Source organism: Peromyscus californicus, unplaced genomic scaffold (genome assembly GCF_007827085.1).
Source record: "Peromyscus californicus insignis strain IS unplaced genomic scaffold, ASM782708v3 Scaffold_24__1_contigs__length_46423439, whole genome shotgun sequence".
NCBI classification, from domain to species: Eukaryota; Metazoa; Chordata; class Mammalia; order Rodentia; family Cricetidae; genus Peromyscus; species Peromyscus californicus.
The window spans coordinates 18,412,925-18,433,115 of NW_026294535.1; the positions used below are offsets into that span (position 1 = coordinate 18,412,925).

Sequence of the window (20,191 nt, forward strand, 5' to 3'; positions counted from 1 at the left end):
GTACAACAGCGTATCACTTACAGGGCAGCTGTAAGTGTCCCTGGTATGTGCTCTTCTCAAGAGTGTTGTGAGGAATAACTAAGACATTTAAAAAAAAAAAGTCTTATGTGTGGCATGCACGTGACAATTGTCATCATCGTCGTCATTATTATTATCATTATGATGATGATAATTTGGCTGGTCTCAAACTCAAAGTCCTCGTGCCTCAGCCTCCCAAGTACTTGGTGCTATTATACAGGTGTGCCACGATGCCCAGATGGCATGGCTATGTTGTTGGTTTCTTTGTTTATTCTGTCTTAACTACAGAAAGAGCAGGGATGGCCTCTTTGCTTTATTGTATTCCTTTCCATTCTCTAGATGACTCTATGCATATAGTACTTACTCAAAAACTGCTTACCAGAGAACATTTAATTGTAGTGAAAATGCTAGGTTTCTGAGTGTTGAAGAAGCCTATCTTGTACCACTGATAAGGACTCCCATGGTCCTTTTTTTAACAATAGTAAACTCAAGCTTAACCAGGAAAAGGAAGGGGAAGAGAAAAAGAAAAGGATGGGACAGGAGGAAGGAAGGGAAGGTAGGCCCCATTGTTAGAATAGCTCGCTGCCAAGGGCCTGGGCATGTGCAAGTCTCATGAGAACCAGGTTGCAAAGACAACAGGCTTTCCTTTGCTTGTGTCTGATTCTCCGCAGACTTTCCTTGTGTCTCTTCAGGGTGCTGCTTCTTTGTTCCACAACCATCTCAGAGTCCCCAAATTGACACCCTATAGGTTTAGCCTGGCTCAAAGACTAATTCTAGCTCCAATCACCACTTCCAGTTGTGGGAGGGATTTCTGCTAGTGGCTTATCTGAGTCAGGTGTCCACGGCCGTCTAATCAGTGGTCCTACAGAACATGTCAGTGTCCATATGGATTTAGATGGTCCACCCCTATGATATGGAGTACTTACTATAGAAGTTAAATTAAGTTAAGTAGGTAAGTGTACTTATCTCTTCATCTATTTCAACCTCCAATTTAGGAAGAAAGTATTACTTTTAATTTTTTTATTTTATTTTATTGAGAGAGAGAGTCTTCTGTAGCCTAGGATGACCTCAAACTCACTATGTAGCCAATAATGACCTTAAATTCCACATCCTCCTAATTCATCCTCTGAAGTAGTAGGGTTAGAGTCCCATGCCACCAATACCTGCCTTAAGAGAGTGTTTCTTAAAAAAACGAAAAGAAAAAAGAAAGAAAAGAAAAAAGCAGGAAAGAGAAAAGGAAATGGATAAACTAGGATTTTGAATACTGTTTTAAAGGGCTTTTATTGTACTCACGCTACAGCACTGAGGCTCATATTGATAAATGAGATTGAGACCCTGTTTAGAACATAGAGACCAAATTACTGCCTGATAGAAAAAAAAAGAAAAGCCAAGTGTAATGTTCAATTGTTGAGTAGCCACATTTAAAAAAGAAAAGTTTAGGGCTTTTAAAAGTTTAGCCAAAGAGATGGCTCAGAGGTGAAGAGCATTGGCAGTTCTTCCAGAGATCCTGAGTTCAATTCCCAGCAACCACATGGTGGCTCACAACCATCTGTAATGAGATCTGGTACACTCTTCTGGTGTGCAGACATACATGCAAGCAGAACACTGTATATTAAATAAATTTAAAACAAAAAAGAGAAGTTTAAAAGAACAGATGCAATTGAATATAATAAATTGTATTTAGCTTGCAATATGCAAAATACAATCATTGACTTTACAATTAATGTAAAATTACCAATAGAGTATTTTTTTTTTACCTTCCTTTCATTGTTGACAGTCCACTGCGCATTTCATGCCTACAACAACTTCTACTACTTCAGACACTAAATGTTCATCGTGCATGTTGTAAGAAGTAGCCACAGGTGGGGATTGACTCCAGCATATGCCAGTACCAATGAAACAGATCCCTCTATTTTACAGTCAGAGGAAGGGAGGCGCTAAATGGATTGACTTGCCTAAAATTCAAAGTGAGGTGACCGTAACTAAGAACTGGTTCTGTGGCGATCCGCCTCTGCTACCCTACCCTCCCTGCCGTGTGTCCTCACTTGTCTATTTTGGGTCTGGCTCAGAGGCCATTTATCGTCCCGTCCCAAGAAATAGCATGTATTGATACTGCTTGGGTTGCATACCACCTTAGTCAGATTAAGTATTTTGTCCATCTCTTTCATTCAAAAGAGAAAATGCAAATTGAGTGGAGTAAGCTCTGAAGATCCAAATGAATTGTTCCGGGGAGGACTCACAGAGTCATCCCCAAACCCAGATCATCCAGAAGGCGTTAAGTTCTTCAGGAGTCTGCACTAGCCATGTCAAGACATAATGTTTTACAGAGTGCTGTTTTTAGGAAACTTTAGATTTGCCCACCCACGGAATCCTATTGCTGGTGCCAAGAATTAGAAGCTGGTGAATACTTCTCATAAATAACATTCAAAATTTACCAGCTAGGGCTTTTCTCCCTCAGAATCTGACTGACCTTGGCACTATGCCAAATTTAGGCTCACTAAGAAAGCACCTAACTTCCAAGTATGCCTAGTGTACTGTGAATCCCATGAATCTTAGGGTGACCACAAAGGGGCTGTACGTCTGAAACTGATGCAGAATAATGTGTCGGATTCTGAGAGGACAAAATAGGCCAGACTTAGCAATCTCTACATTCTCTTCATGCATGGCTCAAATTGACCAGTTCTGATACTGTAGAATGGTTCCATCACACACCTTACAGAATCCATGCGTCTTCTTTTTAACATTTGTTTGACTTTAGGAGAGCATGGGTATTTTGATCATTGCCCCTCACAAACAGTCATATGCCCTGGTGTTCAGAATGCTGATAATTATATTTGCCTTTCAAGTATCTTGTATTTAGTCAGGTAGTGAAATCATGTTGTTTGGTGCCCACGGGACATTAAAATCTCTAAGAAAATTCATAGCTAAATCAGTATCGGTAGCGATCTGCTCGTAATCCAGAGACGTTGGTTTAATGTCGGGAGGTCAATTAGCATTTTCGATGAATATAGGTTACAAATATATAGAAGTAGGCAGCACACACTGTTCCAATAGTCTCAGACAGGCCCACTCTAATTAACCTCCCATCACACCAGAAGGTAACAGGAAGGAAGATAAGATTACATGCAGTTGGAGCCAAGGAGAAGCTCAGGCAAACTTTCCTCATCAAAGCAGTTTTAATTTCATCTTTTGATAGATATATGTATGAATTAGAAAAAGAAAAAGAAAAAAACCAGTCAAATTCTATGTACTTCAGAAATGTGACAGTCACATGTTGTCTCTGGCATCTTGGGTTACTGCTAACTCTCCTAATCCTTCACATTCTTGGAGCAAAAGGGAACATTTCTATCTTCTAATGACTGCTGTAAGTTAATATTTGTTTTAAAGTGTTAAAGTTTGAAATGGCCCCGGAAAGATTAAGAAGCATCGATAATGCCATTTTTAAGGCAAAGGAGAAAGGATTTTGTTTGTGAATTTGTCAACACTTAATCATCTATTTCATAACCATAATCTTGGAAGAACTGAGAAACAGACTTCCTACCATCTCACAAATGAAGTATTTGGTCCACTGTGCTTTGTTCTCTTTGCAAATCATTGACTATATTTAATTAAAAAGTAATAAAAAAAAAGAAGGAAGAGAAACTGCTTGATGTTCTGGTCAAGACTGGTTCCCCCTGAGGGCCCCCCTACCCCCCCAACCCCGGTGCTGGGAAGGTGAAAAGAGGCTGACACTGAATACGATTTGTTTACTTTGGTTGTCTCTCCAATAGATCCAAGAGTCTTAAAAAGCTGCTGCCTAGCTGAGTAAACAAATTAGTGAATGCATAGGGCTGCGTTGAAGAGGCAGTCTTTTCAGGAGAACTATGGCACAAACAATAATGACCGTTGAATAAAATATAACAAGGGCTTAGAAATATGTGAGCTTTGAAAATTGTCTAGCAAGCCTGGTGTATGGTGTCATGTTTCTTTAATGCCAGTACTTGGGAGACGGAGGCAGGAAGATCACAAGGTGGTGGTTCATCTGGATTTCATAGCAAGATCTTGTCTGTGTTGCACGATGGGGGATGGGGATAAAAAGGAAAGAAATGAATGAATGATTTTTTTTTTTCTTGCTTTTTCGAGATAGGGTTTCTCTGTGTAGCAACAGCCCTGGCCGTCCTGCAACTCCCGCTCTGAGACCAGGTTGGCCTTGAACTCACAGAAATCCACCTGCCTATGCCCTTTGAGAGCTGAGATTAAAGGCGTGCACCTCTACCACCCGGCTGAATGAATAAATTTATGTCAAAGACATTTTTTTTTTTTTTTACTATTAAGACATTGTCCCTGTGTTTGAAAGGATAAACCTTGAGAAATCCTATCACTCAGACTTGATTTAAGTCTGTGAAAATGAGAGAAATCATAACTAAATAGACGGAAGAAGACAAAATGTCATAAAGAGAGTTGAACAGGGGAGTGGTAAGTCTTCTGCAACTTCCCCAGCTCAAAAATAAGAAATGAATGAACAGTCTTTCCACCGAAGCTAGGGGGCTTGGCCAGGGGGGTGCACAGAAAGAGAGAAGAGAGAAAGAATACTTTTTTTTTTTAAAAAAAAGGAACAACCACAGGATAAAAGGGGGCACCTTACTTCAAAACAAGGGGATTTAATTGTGTCAGAATTTGTGTCTAAGAGGACAGGCAAGAATATTGGTAGCGTGGAATAAGGCGATGCATTATCACTGAAAATTTCCATGGCTGCAGCTGATTATACAGGTTGGTGAAGGCTGTGTGTGCTACTGTATAATGGTATTGTAGCGTGTGCTGTGTTCCATATCCTATTGGCCCTTGCTCAGAAGGCTGCTACTTGACTTATCGTGGCCCAATAGGAAAGATACTCACAGCATGGATCAGTACGAAAGACTGACAGCTTTGAAAGAGACTTGTTAGGAATCCAAGAAGGAACTTGGGGGTTTTGAAGTGTTTCTGTTGAGAGCTGGCTTCCACGCATGTGCACTGTATATTTGCCAGGTGCCCTCGGACCCCAGAGAAGGTCATTAGGTCCCTTGGCACTGGAGCTAGAGATGTTTGTGAGCTGTCCTGAGGGTGCGGGGAAGTAAACCCGAATCCTCTGCAAAAGCAACTGGTGCTCTTAGCCACTGAGTCGGTTCCCCAGGCTCTAACTAATTCATTTTTTCATTCATTCCTATATCCTTTTAGTACATTATTTCTCAGCAACCCCCACCTACCTCAGAATACTCTGCAGTAGAGGTACCACAGAGAACAAGAATTTTTCTTTATAGTGTTTCCCTGGTGCAACTTACGTTAAAAATTATCCACACTGTCTCCTTCATTTTCATGCTAGACACACGTGCAATGTGTGATTCCGAGTTTATGTTGTTTGCCTGGAGTCTCTCAGCTCGACCTGAGTGTGGTTAGGCCCGATTCCAGCTTCTATGTAGTTATCTAACGAGTGGGCAGAACTGGCTCCGTGAGTTGTGCTTGCTTGGTTTAGTGTCCCAGTATCACAACCTTGGAATTTTAGATAGTTTTTGAACAAATGGTTGGATGATAATTTTGAACAAGAAATACACTTTCACCTTGCACTTACTCCCACAAATAACACAGCTGGTACTGTCTCTAGGCTGAAGTGCTTCATTTCAGATCTCAGACCACATCCCTACCCATGTAATCTATCTGTTTAGAAGCCTTGAAACCTATCAAGACCTTTAGGTTCATTTATATTAGCCTGAGAGTTCCTTCAGAGCTAAGACTCCCTTCCCTAGCAATTTTTGGTAATCCAATCTGTATCTAATGCTTATTTGAGGACACAGTGAGTAGAACATAAATAATCTTCCATAGAATTAAAGTCCATTAATAGATGTACTTTGTGTGGGGTAAGGGTCACCTCTGTATTGGCTTTATTTTCTTCGTGGAAGGGCAAAATCATTTACCACTTCCTCTGATCTCCAAGCGTTTTGTTTATTTTGAAATGGACGCTAAATCAGACTTGATTGAGACAAGAATTGAGCTGCTGTGTTCTAAGGAAATCCTTTGTCCTGCAGCCAGTGACTAAGTCATTGACAGCTTTGAAGAGCCCTCTGGGTCTACTGCACTATATTCATGGATGCTTGGTCTTCTCTTTGAATCTTTTCCAGCCTAGTCATTGTTGGTTACGAAATATGGTAGTCCAATTGTCACTCAGCTTGACTGACCTTCTGGACAAGTTTTCAAATATTTCTGAAGGCTTGAGTAATTACTCCATCATAGACAAGCTTGTGAAAATAGTGGATGACCTCGTGGAATGTATGGAAGAAAACGCACCCAAGGTAACGTGGTAGTCATCAGAATTAATTTTCTCCTACATCTCTTAAGACCTTTCCTACTGAATGGTATTGGCGGGATGAGAGCCTCCTTATTTTGTGTTCTTTTAAATTATAAACTTTTAATTTAAAAATAGTTTAAAAAGAGTTCATAATCTGTAGTTCTACTGCAAGGCTGAAATGGATATTCAGGCCTAAATATTGCCACCTAAGGTGAAAATATAGTATCTTTACACTGTAATGCTAACACCAATTTTGCTTTTGCTTTTATTTTTATTCATACCTCAGTGAAGTTCCTACCACCTTTCTAGTAAGTTACAGGTGTATTTAAACCCAGTGTTGCTCTTGGAAAACTCAGATTACTTGCCCTGTTATCAGTGATGTAATTAACCCACAGTGACAGCAATAGTGAACTTTGGTTCCTCATGTCATTATACAACTGTTATACATTTATAACATTTATAATGTATAACTGTTATACATTATACAACATTATACATCTTGAGGGTCTGAACATAACTCTAGTTTGGCTTCTGAGCTTATGGAATAGTAATGTACCCCAGGACTTAAGGAATTAACAGTAAGAGAGAGGTTCAAATTCTTAGTTCAACTCAGTTTAACTTTTCTGTACTTTACTTTCTTTATATCTAAAATGGGGACAGTGGCACAATCCCTCTCCCAACGATCAACAGTAGAGTGTCTTTGAACACCAGATCTGGTAAAATAAATGTGGACACATCTTGATATTGTTTTTTTGTAGTACTATCTCTGGAATAGACTAGGTCTTGGGCGGGGGGGGGGGGGGGGGGGGGGGGGGGGGCGCGGGAATCTAATTCAGTGGTTCTCAATCTGTGGGTTATAACCTTTTTTTGTGGGTGGGATGACCCTTTTACTGGGGTTGTATATCAGATATTTATTTTATGATTTATAACAGTATCAAGTAGCAAGGAAAATAGTTTTATGCTTGGGGGTCACCACAACATGAGGAACTGTATTAAAAGGTCCCAGCATTAGGAAGGTTGAGAACCACTGATCTAATTAGATACTGGGGCTCAACTAGCCACTTTAGCCTATTGGACTTCTAGAAGTCTAAACACATTTTTTTTTAAAGTCCTAAATGTTCTCTCCCTGTTCTCATCCAAACTCCAACTATTTTTCAAGACTCAAGTCTTTTTAAAAAAAAATTTATTTATTTATTATGCATACAGTATTCTGCCTGCATCCCTGCAGGCCAGAAGAGGGCACCAGATTTCGTTACAGATGGTTGTAAACCTTCACGTGGTTGCTGGGAATCAAACTCAGGACCTCTGGAAGAACAGCTAGTGCTCTTAACCTCTGAGCCAGCTCTCAAGCCCCCAAGACTCAAGTCTTACTTAATGTTATCTTTGCTTGGTGGTGTTGTCATAGTAATAATCTGTTCATGACAGTTTACCATTTCTGTTGTTTCTTTCTAATTTGTGAATGTAGAACACACCTTGAAATTCACAATGTCTTAACATTGCCTTATCCACGTGCATTGTATTGATATTGCAGATAGAATGCCATTTCATTCATAGCAAGTAGGAATCACAAAAGAACGGGTACACACATCACAAGGTTGTCACAAAGGAAATAACATGTAGAGTGAGGATTTGAGGATGTTTAATAAATGACAGTGTTGGATAAAGCATTACAAATAACAAAAAATATGCATTTGCTAGCCATGGCATTTTTTACTAGAGCCCAAGAAGTTATAGATGTGTGCTGTTAATACTATATAATATTAATTGTTTATGTGTTCCTGACATAGAGCTATGATTTGAGTCTTTAAGCTTTATATAAGTCAATCGTACTATTTTTTTTTTTTTTTTTTGGTTTTTCGAGACAGGGTTTCTCTGTGTAGTTTTGTGCCTTTCCTGGAACTCACTTGGTAGTCCAGGCTGGCCTCGAACTCACAGAGATCCGCCTGGCTCTGCCTCCCGAGTGCTGGGATTAAAGGCGTGCGCCACCACCGCCCGGCTAATCGTACTATTTTTATGATGTGTTTCTTTCATTCCGTATTGTTTATAAGATACACTAACTTCCATAATCAACATAATAGTTGATTTTTATGCTGTTAAATAGTATTCCATTATTAGCGAGAATACCACTATTTATTAAGCCACCCATTCAGTGATTGATATAAAGGTTACAAACACTGCTGCTACAGTTTTTCTCTGTCTTACGATATGTGTGCATATTTCAGTAGGGAATTTACCTGTAGGTAGAATTTCTAAATCAATGTATAAGAATTTCCAGTGGGGCTGGAGAGACGGTTCAACAGTTAAGAACATTTACTGTTCAGGCAAAGGGTCCAAGTTTATTTAGTTTCTAGAACCATGTTGAGCAACTCAACAATCATCTGTAATTCTAGCCCCAGAAGGTATGGTACCCTCTGCAGGACTCCATGGGCATCTGTACTCATACATACACATACGACTTCCACCCCCAACACATATGTACGCATAATTCAGAAATAAAAAAAATTAAAAGAGTTCCCTTCAATCCAAATCCTTGTCCATATTTAATATGCCCTGATGTAAATTCTTGGAACAGGTGTTATGGAGGCGTCTTTTAAAAGCTAACACTCACTTGGTGTGGTGACACACGCCTTAATCTCAGCACTCAGGAGGCAGAGGCAGGCAGATCTCTGTGGGTTCAAGGCTAGCCTGGTCTACAAATGGAGTTCTAGGACAGCTAGGGCTGTGAGACAGAGAAAATATGTCTCAAAAAGCGAATAATAATAAAAGCTAACACTCATACTTTAATAAGCTTTTTTTGTAAATTCTTAATTATTTGTTGGAGTCATTTCATTGTCTTGTTGTATTTCTTTGTTCTTTCTGCCCCACTCCTTAGTTGCTTTGGTCCTGAGTTGAGTCTCAGACTTATCTGATGCCATCATTATCTGAGTAGCTAATCTGAGTGTGTCTAGTAGAACAGCTGTTCAAAACTGTTGGCTTGTAGAGTTCAAATACTTGAATCTCTGAGGACATAGTCAATAGTCCATTATCTGGACATCAGTCAAGTCTATGAGTTATTTGAAAAATGGAATCTTATTTATTTAATTTATTTATTTATTGGTCTAGAATGTAAAAGAATCACCGAAAGAAGCCAGGCTCTTTACTCCTGAAGAATTCTTTAGTATTTTCAATAGATCCATTGATGCCTTCAAGGACTTTATGGTGGCATCCGACAATAATGATTGTGTGCTTTCATCAACATTAGGTCCTGAGAAAGGTAAGGCATTTAAACATTTCTAGTTTAAATGTACATAAAATGACAAGACATCTGAATCAACTGAATGTGTTGCTATAGTAAGAACATGTGTGTTTTTCTAATAAAAAAAAGCAAATCTCGATGACTATTAATGATTATTAATCACTAGAGATATCTCAGTTTCCAAGACAAACACAGTACTTAATATTTTTAAATTGAAGAATTGTGTGAGTTAACAATACACGATGGTGGTTCACATTTTTTCTTACCTGATATTTGTTAGTAGAGTAGAATTATGTTATTCTTTGTCTCCAGTGTCCCTGATGTTCACTTCTCATATCTTTTCCTTAGGACTTAAATTCTGATCCTTATTAGTTAATTCTAATCCCTATTCTCCCTGAGCTGGGTCCCTATGACAGAACTAACTTCATTGCTTTCTTTTAAAACATGACGAATTACCAACAACTTTCCATTGTTCACGTTTCCTTAGCATGGGTATGCATGCAATAAATCATTGTTCTACAAGACTGACTATGGTGGACTTCTTGATGCAACTGAGCTGCAGGACTGAGTATGGAATAAATAGGAACTGAATGATCTAGATTTGGGGAGCAGGCCCAGCACATACTCTGATATTGCACTTTCACCTTTTGGGGACTCTGTAATTCATATAAATCACCATGTAACACTGACGCATTATTGCTTTCTATTTAGATTCCAGAGTCAGTGTCACAAAACCATTTATGTTACCCCCTGTTGCAGCCAGCTCCCTTAGGAATGACAGCAGTAGCAGTAATAGTAAGTACACCTATCTGCTTTAATGCATGCATGGCTCCGAGTAGCCTCTATAGGAGTATTGCATGGACTTTACAGAAATTTTATACATTATTACTAATCATACTGTTCTGTTACTGTTATTCCTTGTATGGTCTTCCTGACAATTAAATATCTGATTTATAGAATTGGATTACCCTAGAGTTTAAGATAATGATGAAGGAATTAGGCCAATGAACTTTCTGCTAAGATTGTTTTAAATAAGGCATGAAATTAATTGTAGATATATGATAAAGACTTTTTTTTAAAAAAATCATTGTAGGCTTAAAATCAACTTTATGGAGAATGTCCCTGGTCAAAATGGAGTTTTAAAATTTCAAGTGCATGTGCTAACTCTCTTCAGTTCCAAGGATATTTTCAGTTTTGTGTCTCAGGATGTACTACTGCATGTTTAGAAAATTGGTGATGTTGTTATTTTACCTAAGAATGTATGTTGGAAGAGAATGTACTTCTTTCCCTAAAATTTCTGTCCTCTTTACCCAAGAACCCAGGTTCCTGGAAGACTATCTTACTTTCAAGTCTGTGCAACAATAATTACAAAGGTTACTGAATATACTGTGTATACTTTGGTCTCATTGTTTTACAGATTTATAGGAGCTCATAGAGTTTTCAAAAAACAAATCTCTGAAGTACACATTTCAGAATTTTTTTCCATCAAACGTTGGCCTGAACCTAAAATAAAAAAATATATATATAGTCTATCATTCTAAAAAACATCTATACATTTCACAGTGTAGTTGTTTAATATATCAGGTGGAAGGATGCTGCCAGAGCTCACTGCCTGGCAGTCTACAACGTCCAGTGTTTGCAGGACAGGCTCCAGAAACCTAAAATTCGTAACACAGCAGATCTGACAAGTTTCTGAAAGGGACTGGGCCTTGTGTGCGTGTGTCAGCTTAAAGCTTTCCTACTCATCTTCTCAAAGAAACCACTTTTAGCATCTGTCTCGGTTCCTGTCTCATTGATATTAATATTAATATTAATAGCTACTATTTCCATCCTCCTTACTTTTCATTTACTCAACCTGTCCCAGATTCTTAAGTTGGAAAAATTACATTGTTGATCTTAAACTAATTTTTTTTCTTAGAGGGTAAAAGTTCTTTTGTGTGCACTGGTGTTTCTGAGTCCCATACACTTTTGTATATTGTGTTTCTATGGTTTTTCAAAAATATGCATACATGCGTTGGTTTTTTTTTTTTTTTGGAAATGAATTCTTAATGTGTAACCAGGCTTGCTCTCTGCCTGCCTCAGCCTCTGAAGTGCTGGGATTACAGGTATGTGGTACCACACCCAGCTGCCTCTGGTATTTCAACTCTTCATGTATAATGACATTGTTGTGGCTAAGCTTGGATCTGTCACCTTTCCCCCTAGCTTTCCTGTTCCAGTTCTTGTACTCTCTTTCTTCATTCTAGTCCCTTTATTCTGAGGGATCCATGTCATCTCTATTTGATCTTCAATATCTCTTTTCATTATTTATAGTGATTTGGGGAACTAAAATATACATCTTAACTTGTGATACTTTTCTTAGAGCTAATATTGGTGTACTTCAAGAAAAACACGGACCTTACCTGAACCAAGCTATTGTGTTTATACATGTCATACCCTTAAGTCATAAACCCTCATATTTAGAGTTTTCAAACTGTTGTTCTAAAAGACTATGTGTCCTTTCAAGTAGAAAAAAGTGTGTCACCTTTTATGTTATTTTCGTACCTTCCATTCTTTCCTCAATCCAACTTTCTACCTAACATTACTTCTTTTCAGGAAGTAAGAACCCCTCTAGCATTTTCTGTAACACAGATCTGTTGGCAACAGATCTTTTTTTTTCTTTTATTTGAAAAATGTTTGTAGTATTTGTTACATGTAGAGGTACTTTTTATTAGATAGGAAATTCTGGCTTAGTAACTTTTTCTTTTCTTCCTTTAAAGACAGCATTACATTTTTTTTTTCTGCAGATACTGTATCTGAAAGGCAAAATCAATCATTTGTGGTGTTTTTTCTTCATGTACTTTACACTGGACATATTTCCCCTTATGTTGTCTTCTTTTATTTTTTGAGCAATGTGAAAGATGCCAATGACAGGTGACTTCCTTTGTATTTATTTTTCCTGGATTTTTGTCTAGTTTCTTGAATTTCTAAGTTTATTTTCAATCCCAAAGCTAGGGAGAGTTTGCTCATAGTTTTTGCAAATATTTCCTCCTTATTCTCTTGTTCCTCTCCTGAGATAACCAGTCACACATAATTTTGTCAGTTTGGTGTTGTGGTAGGTCGCCTTGTTTTTATTTTATCTTTTTCTTTTTCCTTCTCTTAAGAAAAGAGCTCCCATAGTCCAAGCTAACCTTGAATTCACTGTGTAGCTAGGTTGGTCACGGGTTTCTGATACTTTGCTTCCACCTCCCAGGTGCTGGGATTCCATGTATTCATTTTGTGAAACCTCTTTATATTTGTTGATCTCAATACATACTCTTCACTTCTTTGTTTTCCAGTTTGCTAAGGTTTCCTTCTACCAACTCTGGACTGACCTTACAACCAGAGTCTGCTTTCATTTCTAGTTTCTTTTTTATGTTCTAGAATTTCCATCTGCTTACTCTTTATATTTTGGTGCTGAGATTTTTCCTTTTTTTTTTCTGGTTTTTCGAGACAGGGTTTCTCTGTGTAGCTTTGGCGCCTTTCCCGGAACTCACTCTGTAGACCAGGCTGGCCTTGAACTCACAGAGATCTGCCTGCCTCTGCCTCCTGAGTTCTGGGATTAAAGGGGATTAAAGGCATGCGCCACCACCGCCCTGTGGTGCTGAGATTTTCTATCTTCATTATCAAGACATTTTCTTTTTTGTCTAACACTCTTACCACCTAAGTTGAAGATGTCTGTCATCTGAGCATTTAATCTCTATGGCTTTTTTTTTTTTTTTTTTTGTGTGTGTGTGTGTGTGTGTGTGTGTGTGTGTGTGTGTGTGTGTGTGTTCCTGATGTGGCCAGCTATTTCCCTATAAACAGTCAGTAATAATTTAACATATGCTGAATATCATGACTGTTATGTTGTTAGATGGCTTCTGGGTTCCGTAGCATTCTTTGAGAGGCCATTGAGTTTTGTTCAGTTAGAGGGTCATTTACTGATAGATAAGCTCTGCCTTTTTTTCCAAGCTTGTTTTAAAACTTGGTTAGGGACAAGGAAAAGGTAACCTCATTCTTAAGGTTTGAGGTTTCTGAGATGTCTCTAGAGTACTATGGATACTGAACACTCTGTGCCGCAGACCTCTGTGTGTTGTTGTGAGACTATGGTGTGTCTGCTCACTGTGTTCCTGCCAGCCTTTGTTATGTGTCTTCCTGTGCATGTACAGATTATTATTTGTCTCTTTAGGAGACTCATCAAAAGGTTTGAAATGCTTCTAATCTGCACAGTTCATTTCCATCAAGTACAACCCTGAACTTACCCAAGTCAGCAACCCTTAACTTCCATCCCTCAAGAGAGCATTGAGTCTTAGTGGAGATCTCTCTCCCCAGCCCAAAGAAGCCAAAAGCTAGAAACTAGATCAGTAATGGGTCTCACTCACTTTGTTTATTTCTTTCTGTTAACGATCACACCTTTGTACTGGTTGTGGGCTAATTTGTGAAATTCGTATAATGTTTCCAGGATTATAATGTTGTGGTTTGAGATGGCTATCACCATCATGATTAAAAGCAAAAGAACTTCCTACTTACCAACTTCAAGAAAACCTGGATGCGAAGTCCAAAAGCTATTTAAACCTTTTTATTGTTGTTAGCTAGGTAGACATCCTGTTCTAGCTTTCCTCTCCTTCCCTGTTTTTATTTATTTTGCCCTTTTGCTTTCTTACATGTCACAGCTTGACTAGATATAGTGTCACTCATAAGTTAGATACCAATGTGTAGAACAGTCTTTTGTGGTGCTCACATCCTAAGAGATATGAAGGAAATATCTACATACAGTTTATAATGTGAATCATCATAGAAGTTTAAAATGGTTTTACTTGTAGCATCAAGGAAATAAATCTGTTTGGGGGAAGAATGATCAGGAAAATTTGAAAAAAGCATAGTAGTTTGTAGAGATAAGAGTTATAAGAAGTCAGGTGGTGTTTATATCTTAGGAGGCAGGGCCAGGTGGATGTGTGTTCAAGGCCAGCTTGGTATACAGAGTGAATTCCAGGACAGCCAGGGCTACACAGAGAAACTTGTCTTGAAAAACAAAACAAACAAAGAGTTATAAGTTGTGATAATCAAAGGACCAAGACATATCAAAGATGTGAGTGGGTAGGGGGAAGTCATATACAGGCCTGTCATTTATATGAATGGGATTATAGTTACAGAGTAAATAGTACCATTCTTTATGCAAAACAAAATAGTGTTTCCAGAGCACTTACATTTGAGAGCCTTCCAAACAGTGTTGAAATAGTATAGAAAGAAAGCCTTGCTTTGTGATCAAGTACACATCTCCTGGAGATCTGTTATGAATCAGGATACTTGGACACATGACAGCATGCTGGGTGACCTTAGGCAAGTTGCTTATGCTTTCTAAATCTTTAGTCTGGTGTGTGATAACCCCCCCCCCCCTTACAGGACGTCTGTGAATTTAAATGAGTTGGTATGCATGTGCATGAAGCCATACTTAATGTCTAGTAAGAGTTAGTCATTGATATGGAGACAGCTAGACCGTGGGGCAGTGACTCTGTTGAGTTTGGGATCTAAATCATTTGCCTGTTTCCTAAGCACCAAGAGAGCCATTGTCTTGGAGTTCTTAAGCAGGCTAACACCCTACAAAGAAGCCCAGCAAGATTAGTACCATTGTCTGTGTTCCAGGTATTTTCCAGATGTTGATTACTATGATTTGTAACAAATCAGTTCATAAGCTCTTTCAACCACGGACACGTTCTAATAATAATGAGATATAATCCATGCAGTTATTACCCAGGGATTGAGGATGATTCAGATCCTGTCTAGATTGGCTCTCTTTTCCCCCCTCAAAGTCTTGGCCAGCAGTCTCTGTATGAAAGCACAGCTCTGTTATAGGCATGGGCTTTGGTTCAAATACTCTTCATGTGGGCCCTGAGGCATCCAGTTCTGGTGGAGAGCTGCGGTGGAGGTGCTGAAGTCCTCCCTGGAGTTAGTGTAAGGAGCCTTTTCTGATAAAGCTGTTCTCTCTCTGCAAGGATTGGCATGATTAGTGTACCTTGGGGAACTGAAGCCTGGTTTACAAGTGTGAAATAACAAAAGCAACATTGACCTCTGGAAAAGGAATATCGCCTGTGCCTTTTCTTCCCCTTGTCTTTATGGTCCTTCTCTCTTCCTTTCCTGTAGAAGGAATGTTGTTGTGTTTAGACTGCACAACTTGTGTCTACGATCGTCCTAGGGTGAATGGCCCTGGTAGATAATGGCAGCCGTAGCTGGTTGTCCTTCAAAGAGAAGACAAACACAGATAGCCTAATTATTTATTTGTAGACAATGATACTGAAATTCCCAAAGTGGTAAAATTGCTTGTAGGTGGCTGAAGTTTTTCTGTGTCCCTCCTGGTCCGCAGCTGCTCAGACCCAAGTAAATACACAGAGGCTTATATTAATTAAAACTGCTCAGCCGTTAGCTCATGTTTACCACTGACTAGCTCTTACACTTAAACTCAGCCCATTTCTGTTAATCTATACGTCTCCACGTGTTCCGTGGCGTTACCTGTGTGCCATTACATGCTGCTCTCTGGATGGCGGGCTGGCATCTCCTGACTCAGCCTTCTTCCTCACATAATTCTCCTTGTCTACTTATCCCACCTATACTTCCTGCCTGGCTACTGGCCAATCAGCGTTTTATTAAATCAGTGTACAAAAGCATTATCCCACAGCATTTCTCCTTTTCTGTTTAATTAAAAATGAACGTTCATAGTAAAATTATATATAACAAAACAGTTATCAAGTAAGAATTGCAGTTACAATATCTTGTCTATTTATAGATGTACATCACTGCTTCTGTTATACTCAATCTGTTTGTAACTCAAGGGAAATTTTGTTTTGGAGGGAGAATTGCATATTGGTCCCCAACCTAGGATACCTAAAACATGTCTGTCCTGAGGCTGTATGATGTAGCAGGCCAGAGAACTGTTCATTTTGTTTTGAGGAAGTGGTTTATTACTATGTAAGTGAGTGGCACTCCTTCCCACAACTCCCCACACAATCCCTGCATTTTATACTGAACACCCACACCTTAGCTTCCCCTCTAACCCATGCATGTGCAGGAGTTCCCAAATAAACATGATGTTGGAAGTACAGGAATCAGAATTAGGAAATTCCCTCCTCGTCCTTTACACATGCTGGAGGAATAGCAGATTCCTGTTCTCATTATAGTAGATAAGATTTATTTCTTACCATTTAGATTAAACCTGTGAATTTTCCCCTTATCAGTAAGAGTTTACATACACAGTAGATCTGTTCCTTTGTAGTAATCCCTTAGAGGGGTGTCAGATGCTAAACAAGTAATTGGAAGCTGACCTCATGACCAAATTCCCGTTATAAGGTTAGCTAAAAGCTGTCACTTTACCTTGATCCTATTTTAATGTGGGTCTTGTATTTGTTGGAAATTTCTAATTTCTTAGAAAGGAAATTCCAGGCTAGCAAACATGCCAAGGTTTCCAAGTAACTAAGTCGTTCTTCGTAAGGAGTCCTATAGGAAAATCAGAGTCAGTTCGCTTTGGGAGCAAGAGACTCAGATGACTCTTCCACCTCTCGCCCCAGCACTTTATCTGTTTTTTATTATAATCTTCAGCATGGTATTATCTCTTATGATATCTGTCAGTACACACACACACACACACACACACACCTGAACACACGCGCACACACAGAGCATATAAACATTATTGGTATATATTTTTTAACTACTTGCAGCTTCTCAAGGAAAGGTGAAGCAGGATCAGGGAAGGTATCAGCTGTCAGTACCATTGGCTTTTGTCCTTAAGGTGTTACCTTGAGAGGGGTGACAGTGGTGGCAACGGTCATTTTTCGGGTCATTTCAAACTTTCTGATGTAGAAAGTAAAAAAATCCCCATTCCCCTGCGTGTACTGAGGTTGTGAATGAGCAAAGAACCGTCATCGTTTTAAGGCTGCTTAAAGTGCTGTATCTGCAGCATGCATTTAATACTTTACTCTCTGCAACAGACTAACCCCAGCTGAATGCATGCAGGATCTGATCTACCTTGCAAGGCTCTTTAAAGTTGGGGGGGTCGGAATGCTAAAGAGCGAGAAAGCTAGATAATATTGGACAATTGATTAGAGAAGAGAGATTTGCTTGATGGTAGAAATCCCTCCTGCCCAGGAATATATCAGTCCTGTATTCCAAATATGCATGAACCTTAAGCACTTGAAGTCTCCTGCCTGTTGAGTTTCTTTCTTTTTTAAAATGCCTTCATCTTTTAGAGGTTATATGGATTTATACTGCTTGCAAAAAGAAAATTCAACAGAAAAGCCTGCTTTTTGAAAACTGTAAAGGATTGTCCACGTCAGTACGGAAACCTTTGGGAACAACCACAGCCTAATGGGCAGACCTCCAGAAGTCAGCAGCTGTATTTACCACCGTGTTCTTTGAATTACAGGGAAAGCTGCAAAGACCCCTGAAGACCCGGGCCTCCAATGGACAGCCATGGCATTGCCGGCTCTCATTTCTCTTGTAATTGGCTTTGCTTTTGGAGCCTTATACTGGAAGGTGAGCATTGCTATTCTTCCCACCCCATCATCAACTTCACATATTTGTTCATACTATATAAACATATATACACTTGATTAATATACTCTTTTCCAAGAAATGCTTCTGTGGTGGTGGGGGCAATCATTTTTACTATAACGTAGAGTCTCAATGAAATTCCAGCTTTAGAAAAACTTCCCATCATTCTTCATCGTGCATTGGAGCAGTCCTGGAACAGAAAATACACACTGAAGGGGTGGGTCCCAGTTTAATGGTCTGAATTAAATAGAAAAGGAAGAAAATATAGTGAGAATCATATGCTTGTACTTAAAAGCCAAGCAGAAGTGTCTTTAAGTGGCTGCTACTTGGAATGCTACCTCTTTTGTTCTCTTACTGAAGCTTGTCTAAAATTTTGAATGTGCTAAATCATTGTGACATATCTTCTTAATTTGATTCCTATTTATAGAACAGCCTAAAAAATGTTGAGTTGATAATACCTGCATTGCTTTCATTGCACACAAAGATTTTGCATGCTTAAGAAAAAGGAGGGGATGGGGGAGGAAGGTGGAGAGATGGCTCAGTGGTTAAGTGCACTGGCTTCCCTTCCAGAGGACCTGGGTTCATTTCCCAGCACCCACATGGCAGCTCACACCTGTCTGTAACTCAGTTCCAGGGGACCTGATACCCTTTGCCCCAGTGTACATAAAATAAAATCAAATGAATTATTAAAAAAAGGAAGAAAGAAAAAGGACCCGAAATGGCAGTTAATTGCCTTCAACAATACAAGTGAAGACCGCTGCTGTTTCTATAGTACACGTCATTGGTTTGTTTGTTTTTGTTTTTCCCAGAAGAAACAGTCAAGTCTTACGAGGGCAGTTGAAAATATACAGATTAATGAAGAAGATAACGAGATAAGGTATTTTGCTCTCTTAACCGTGTGCTCAAATGAGCTTGGGGGTCGCCATTTCTCCTGCTGTGCATGCGCATGAGCGTGAACATCTTTGTTCATCGGGCCGCCCCTGCCGTGCAGTGTATTCCAGATCTTTTGCTGTTTTTGACCTCCCTCAATCCTGGCCTTTCCCTGTGGAGTAACTGTCTCTGAAGGCACATTTGCCTGCGTTCTCTTTTCCACAGACGGCTACGTCCTTTGGAGATAACCTTTTTTACCCGTGTCTGTCTGTCTTATATTTGTTGCCTGAGTTGCTATCTCAGAATCTTCTTTCACCAGCTCTTGTAAATACTTCCTTTGTCGTGTTCCTTCGTAAATCTCTGTGATGCTACTTCCTGCTCAAAACACTTTAGATGACTTTCTCTTGCAGCCTTAATACAACTTTTCCCTTCAGTCTGGTTTCTGCAGCCCTTAACTTTGACCAGTTTATTTAGCATTTTACCTAAGGCTAAACAAAACCATTATTTTAAATGTTTTCCAACCTACTGTAACTGACCCAGATGACTCTTCCATCTCTCACCCCAGCACTTTATCTGTCTTCGATTATAATCTTCAGCATGGTATTATCTCTTATTGTGTCTGTCAGTACACATGCACACGTGAACACACACACAGACACAGCATATAAACATTATCGATATATATATTTTAACTTATTTCAGCTGATGATGTTGAGACAATGTCATCTCTCTTCCCTATAGGACAGACATGAAGATAAGCTTCTTACGTGTTTGAGTTATCCCCTCCCTGCCCAGCCTTTTTTTGCTACTGTATTTACTGCATTTCTAGATCAGCGTCTCACAATGCCCAGCTGGTGATGTACTTCAGAATCCCCCCAGAAGCAAATGAGGATTTTTCTTGTTGTTTTTTCAGTATGTTGCAACAAAAGGAGAGAGAGTTTCAAGAGGTGTAATTGTGGATGTATCAACATTGTTACCTTCGCACAGTGGTAAGTTGCAGTTGCTGGAAATCAAGCCGTAGGAGCTTGCAAGAACCTTGCAAGAAAACCGTAGAAGATCTTTTTTTTTTTTTTTTTTTTTTTTTTTTTTTTTTTTTTTTTTTTTTTTTTTTTGGTTTTTCGAGACAGGGTTTCTCAGTGTAGCTTTGCGCCTTTCCTGGAACTCACTTGGTAGCCCAGGCTGGCCTCGAACTCACAGAGATCCGCCTGGCTCTGCCTCCCGAGTGCTGG

The 20,191-nt window shown here is 39.2% G+C and overlaps 1 protein-coding gene across 4 annotated transcripts in view; it reads left to right on the forward strand.

The window, feature by feature from the left end:
* Positions 1-20,191, forward strand: part of Kitlg (KIT ligand) — a 100,432-nt gene that overhangs the window by 67,981 nt on the left and 12,260 nt on the right. For 2 of the 4 annotated variants that reach the window (XM_052753216.1, XM_052753215.1), the window contains exons 4-9: positions 6,150-6,320; positions 9,419-9,569; positions 10,263-10,346; positions 17,965-18,074; positions 18,902-18,969; positions 19,876-19,951. In XM_052753216.1, coding sequence (XP_052609176.1) covers positions 6,150-6,320; positions 9,419-9,569; positions 10,263-10,346; positions 17,965-18,074; positions 18,902-18,969; positions 19,876-19,915 — 624 coding nt within the window. In that variant the 3' untranslated portion in view covers positions 19,916-19,951. The remainder of the gene's footprint in view (positions 1-6,149; positions 6,321-9,418; positions 9,570-10,262; positions 10,347-17,964; positions 18,075-18,901; positions 18,970-19,875; positions 19,952-20,191) is intronic. The other 2 variants (XM_052753217.1, XM_052753218.1) reach the window with 2 other exon arrangements.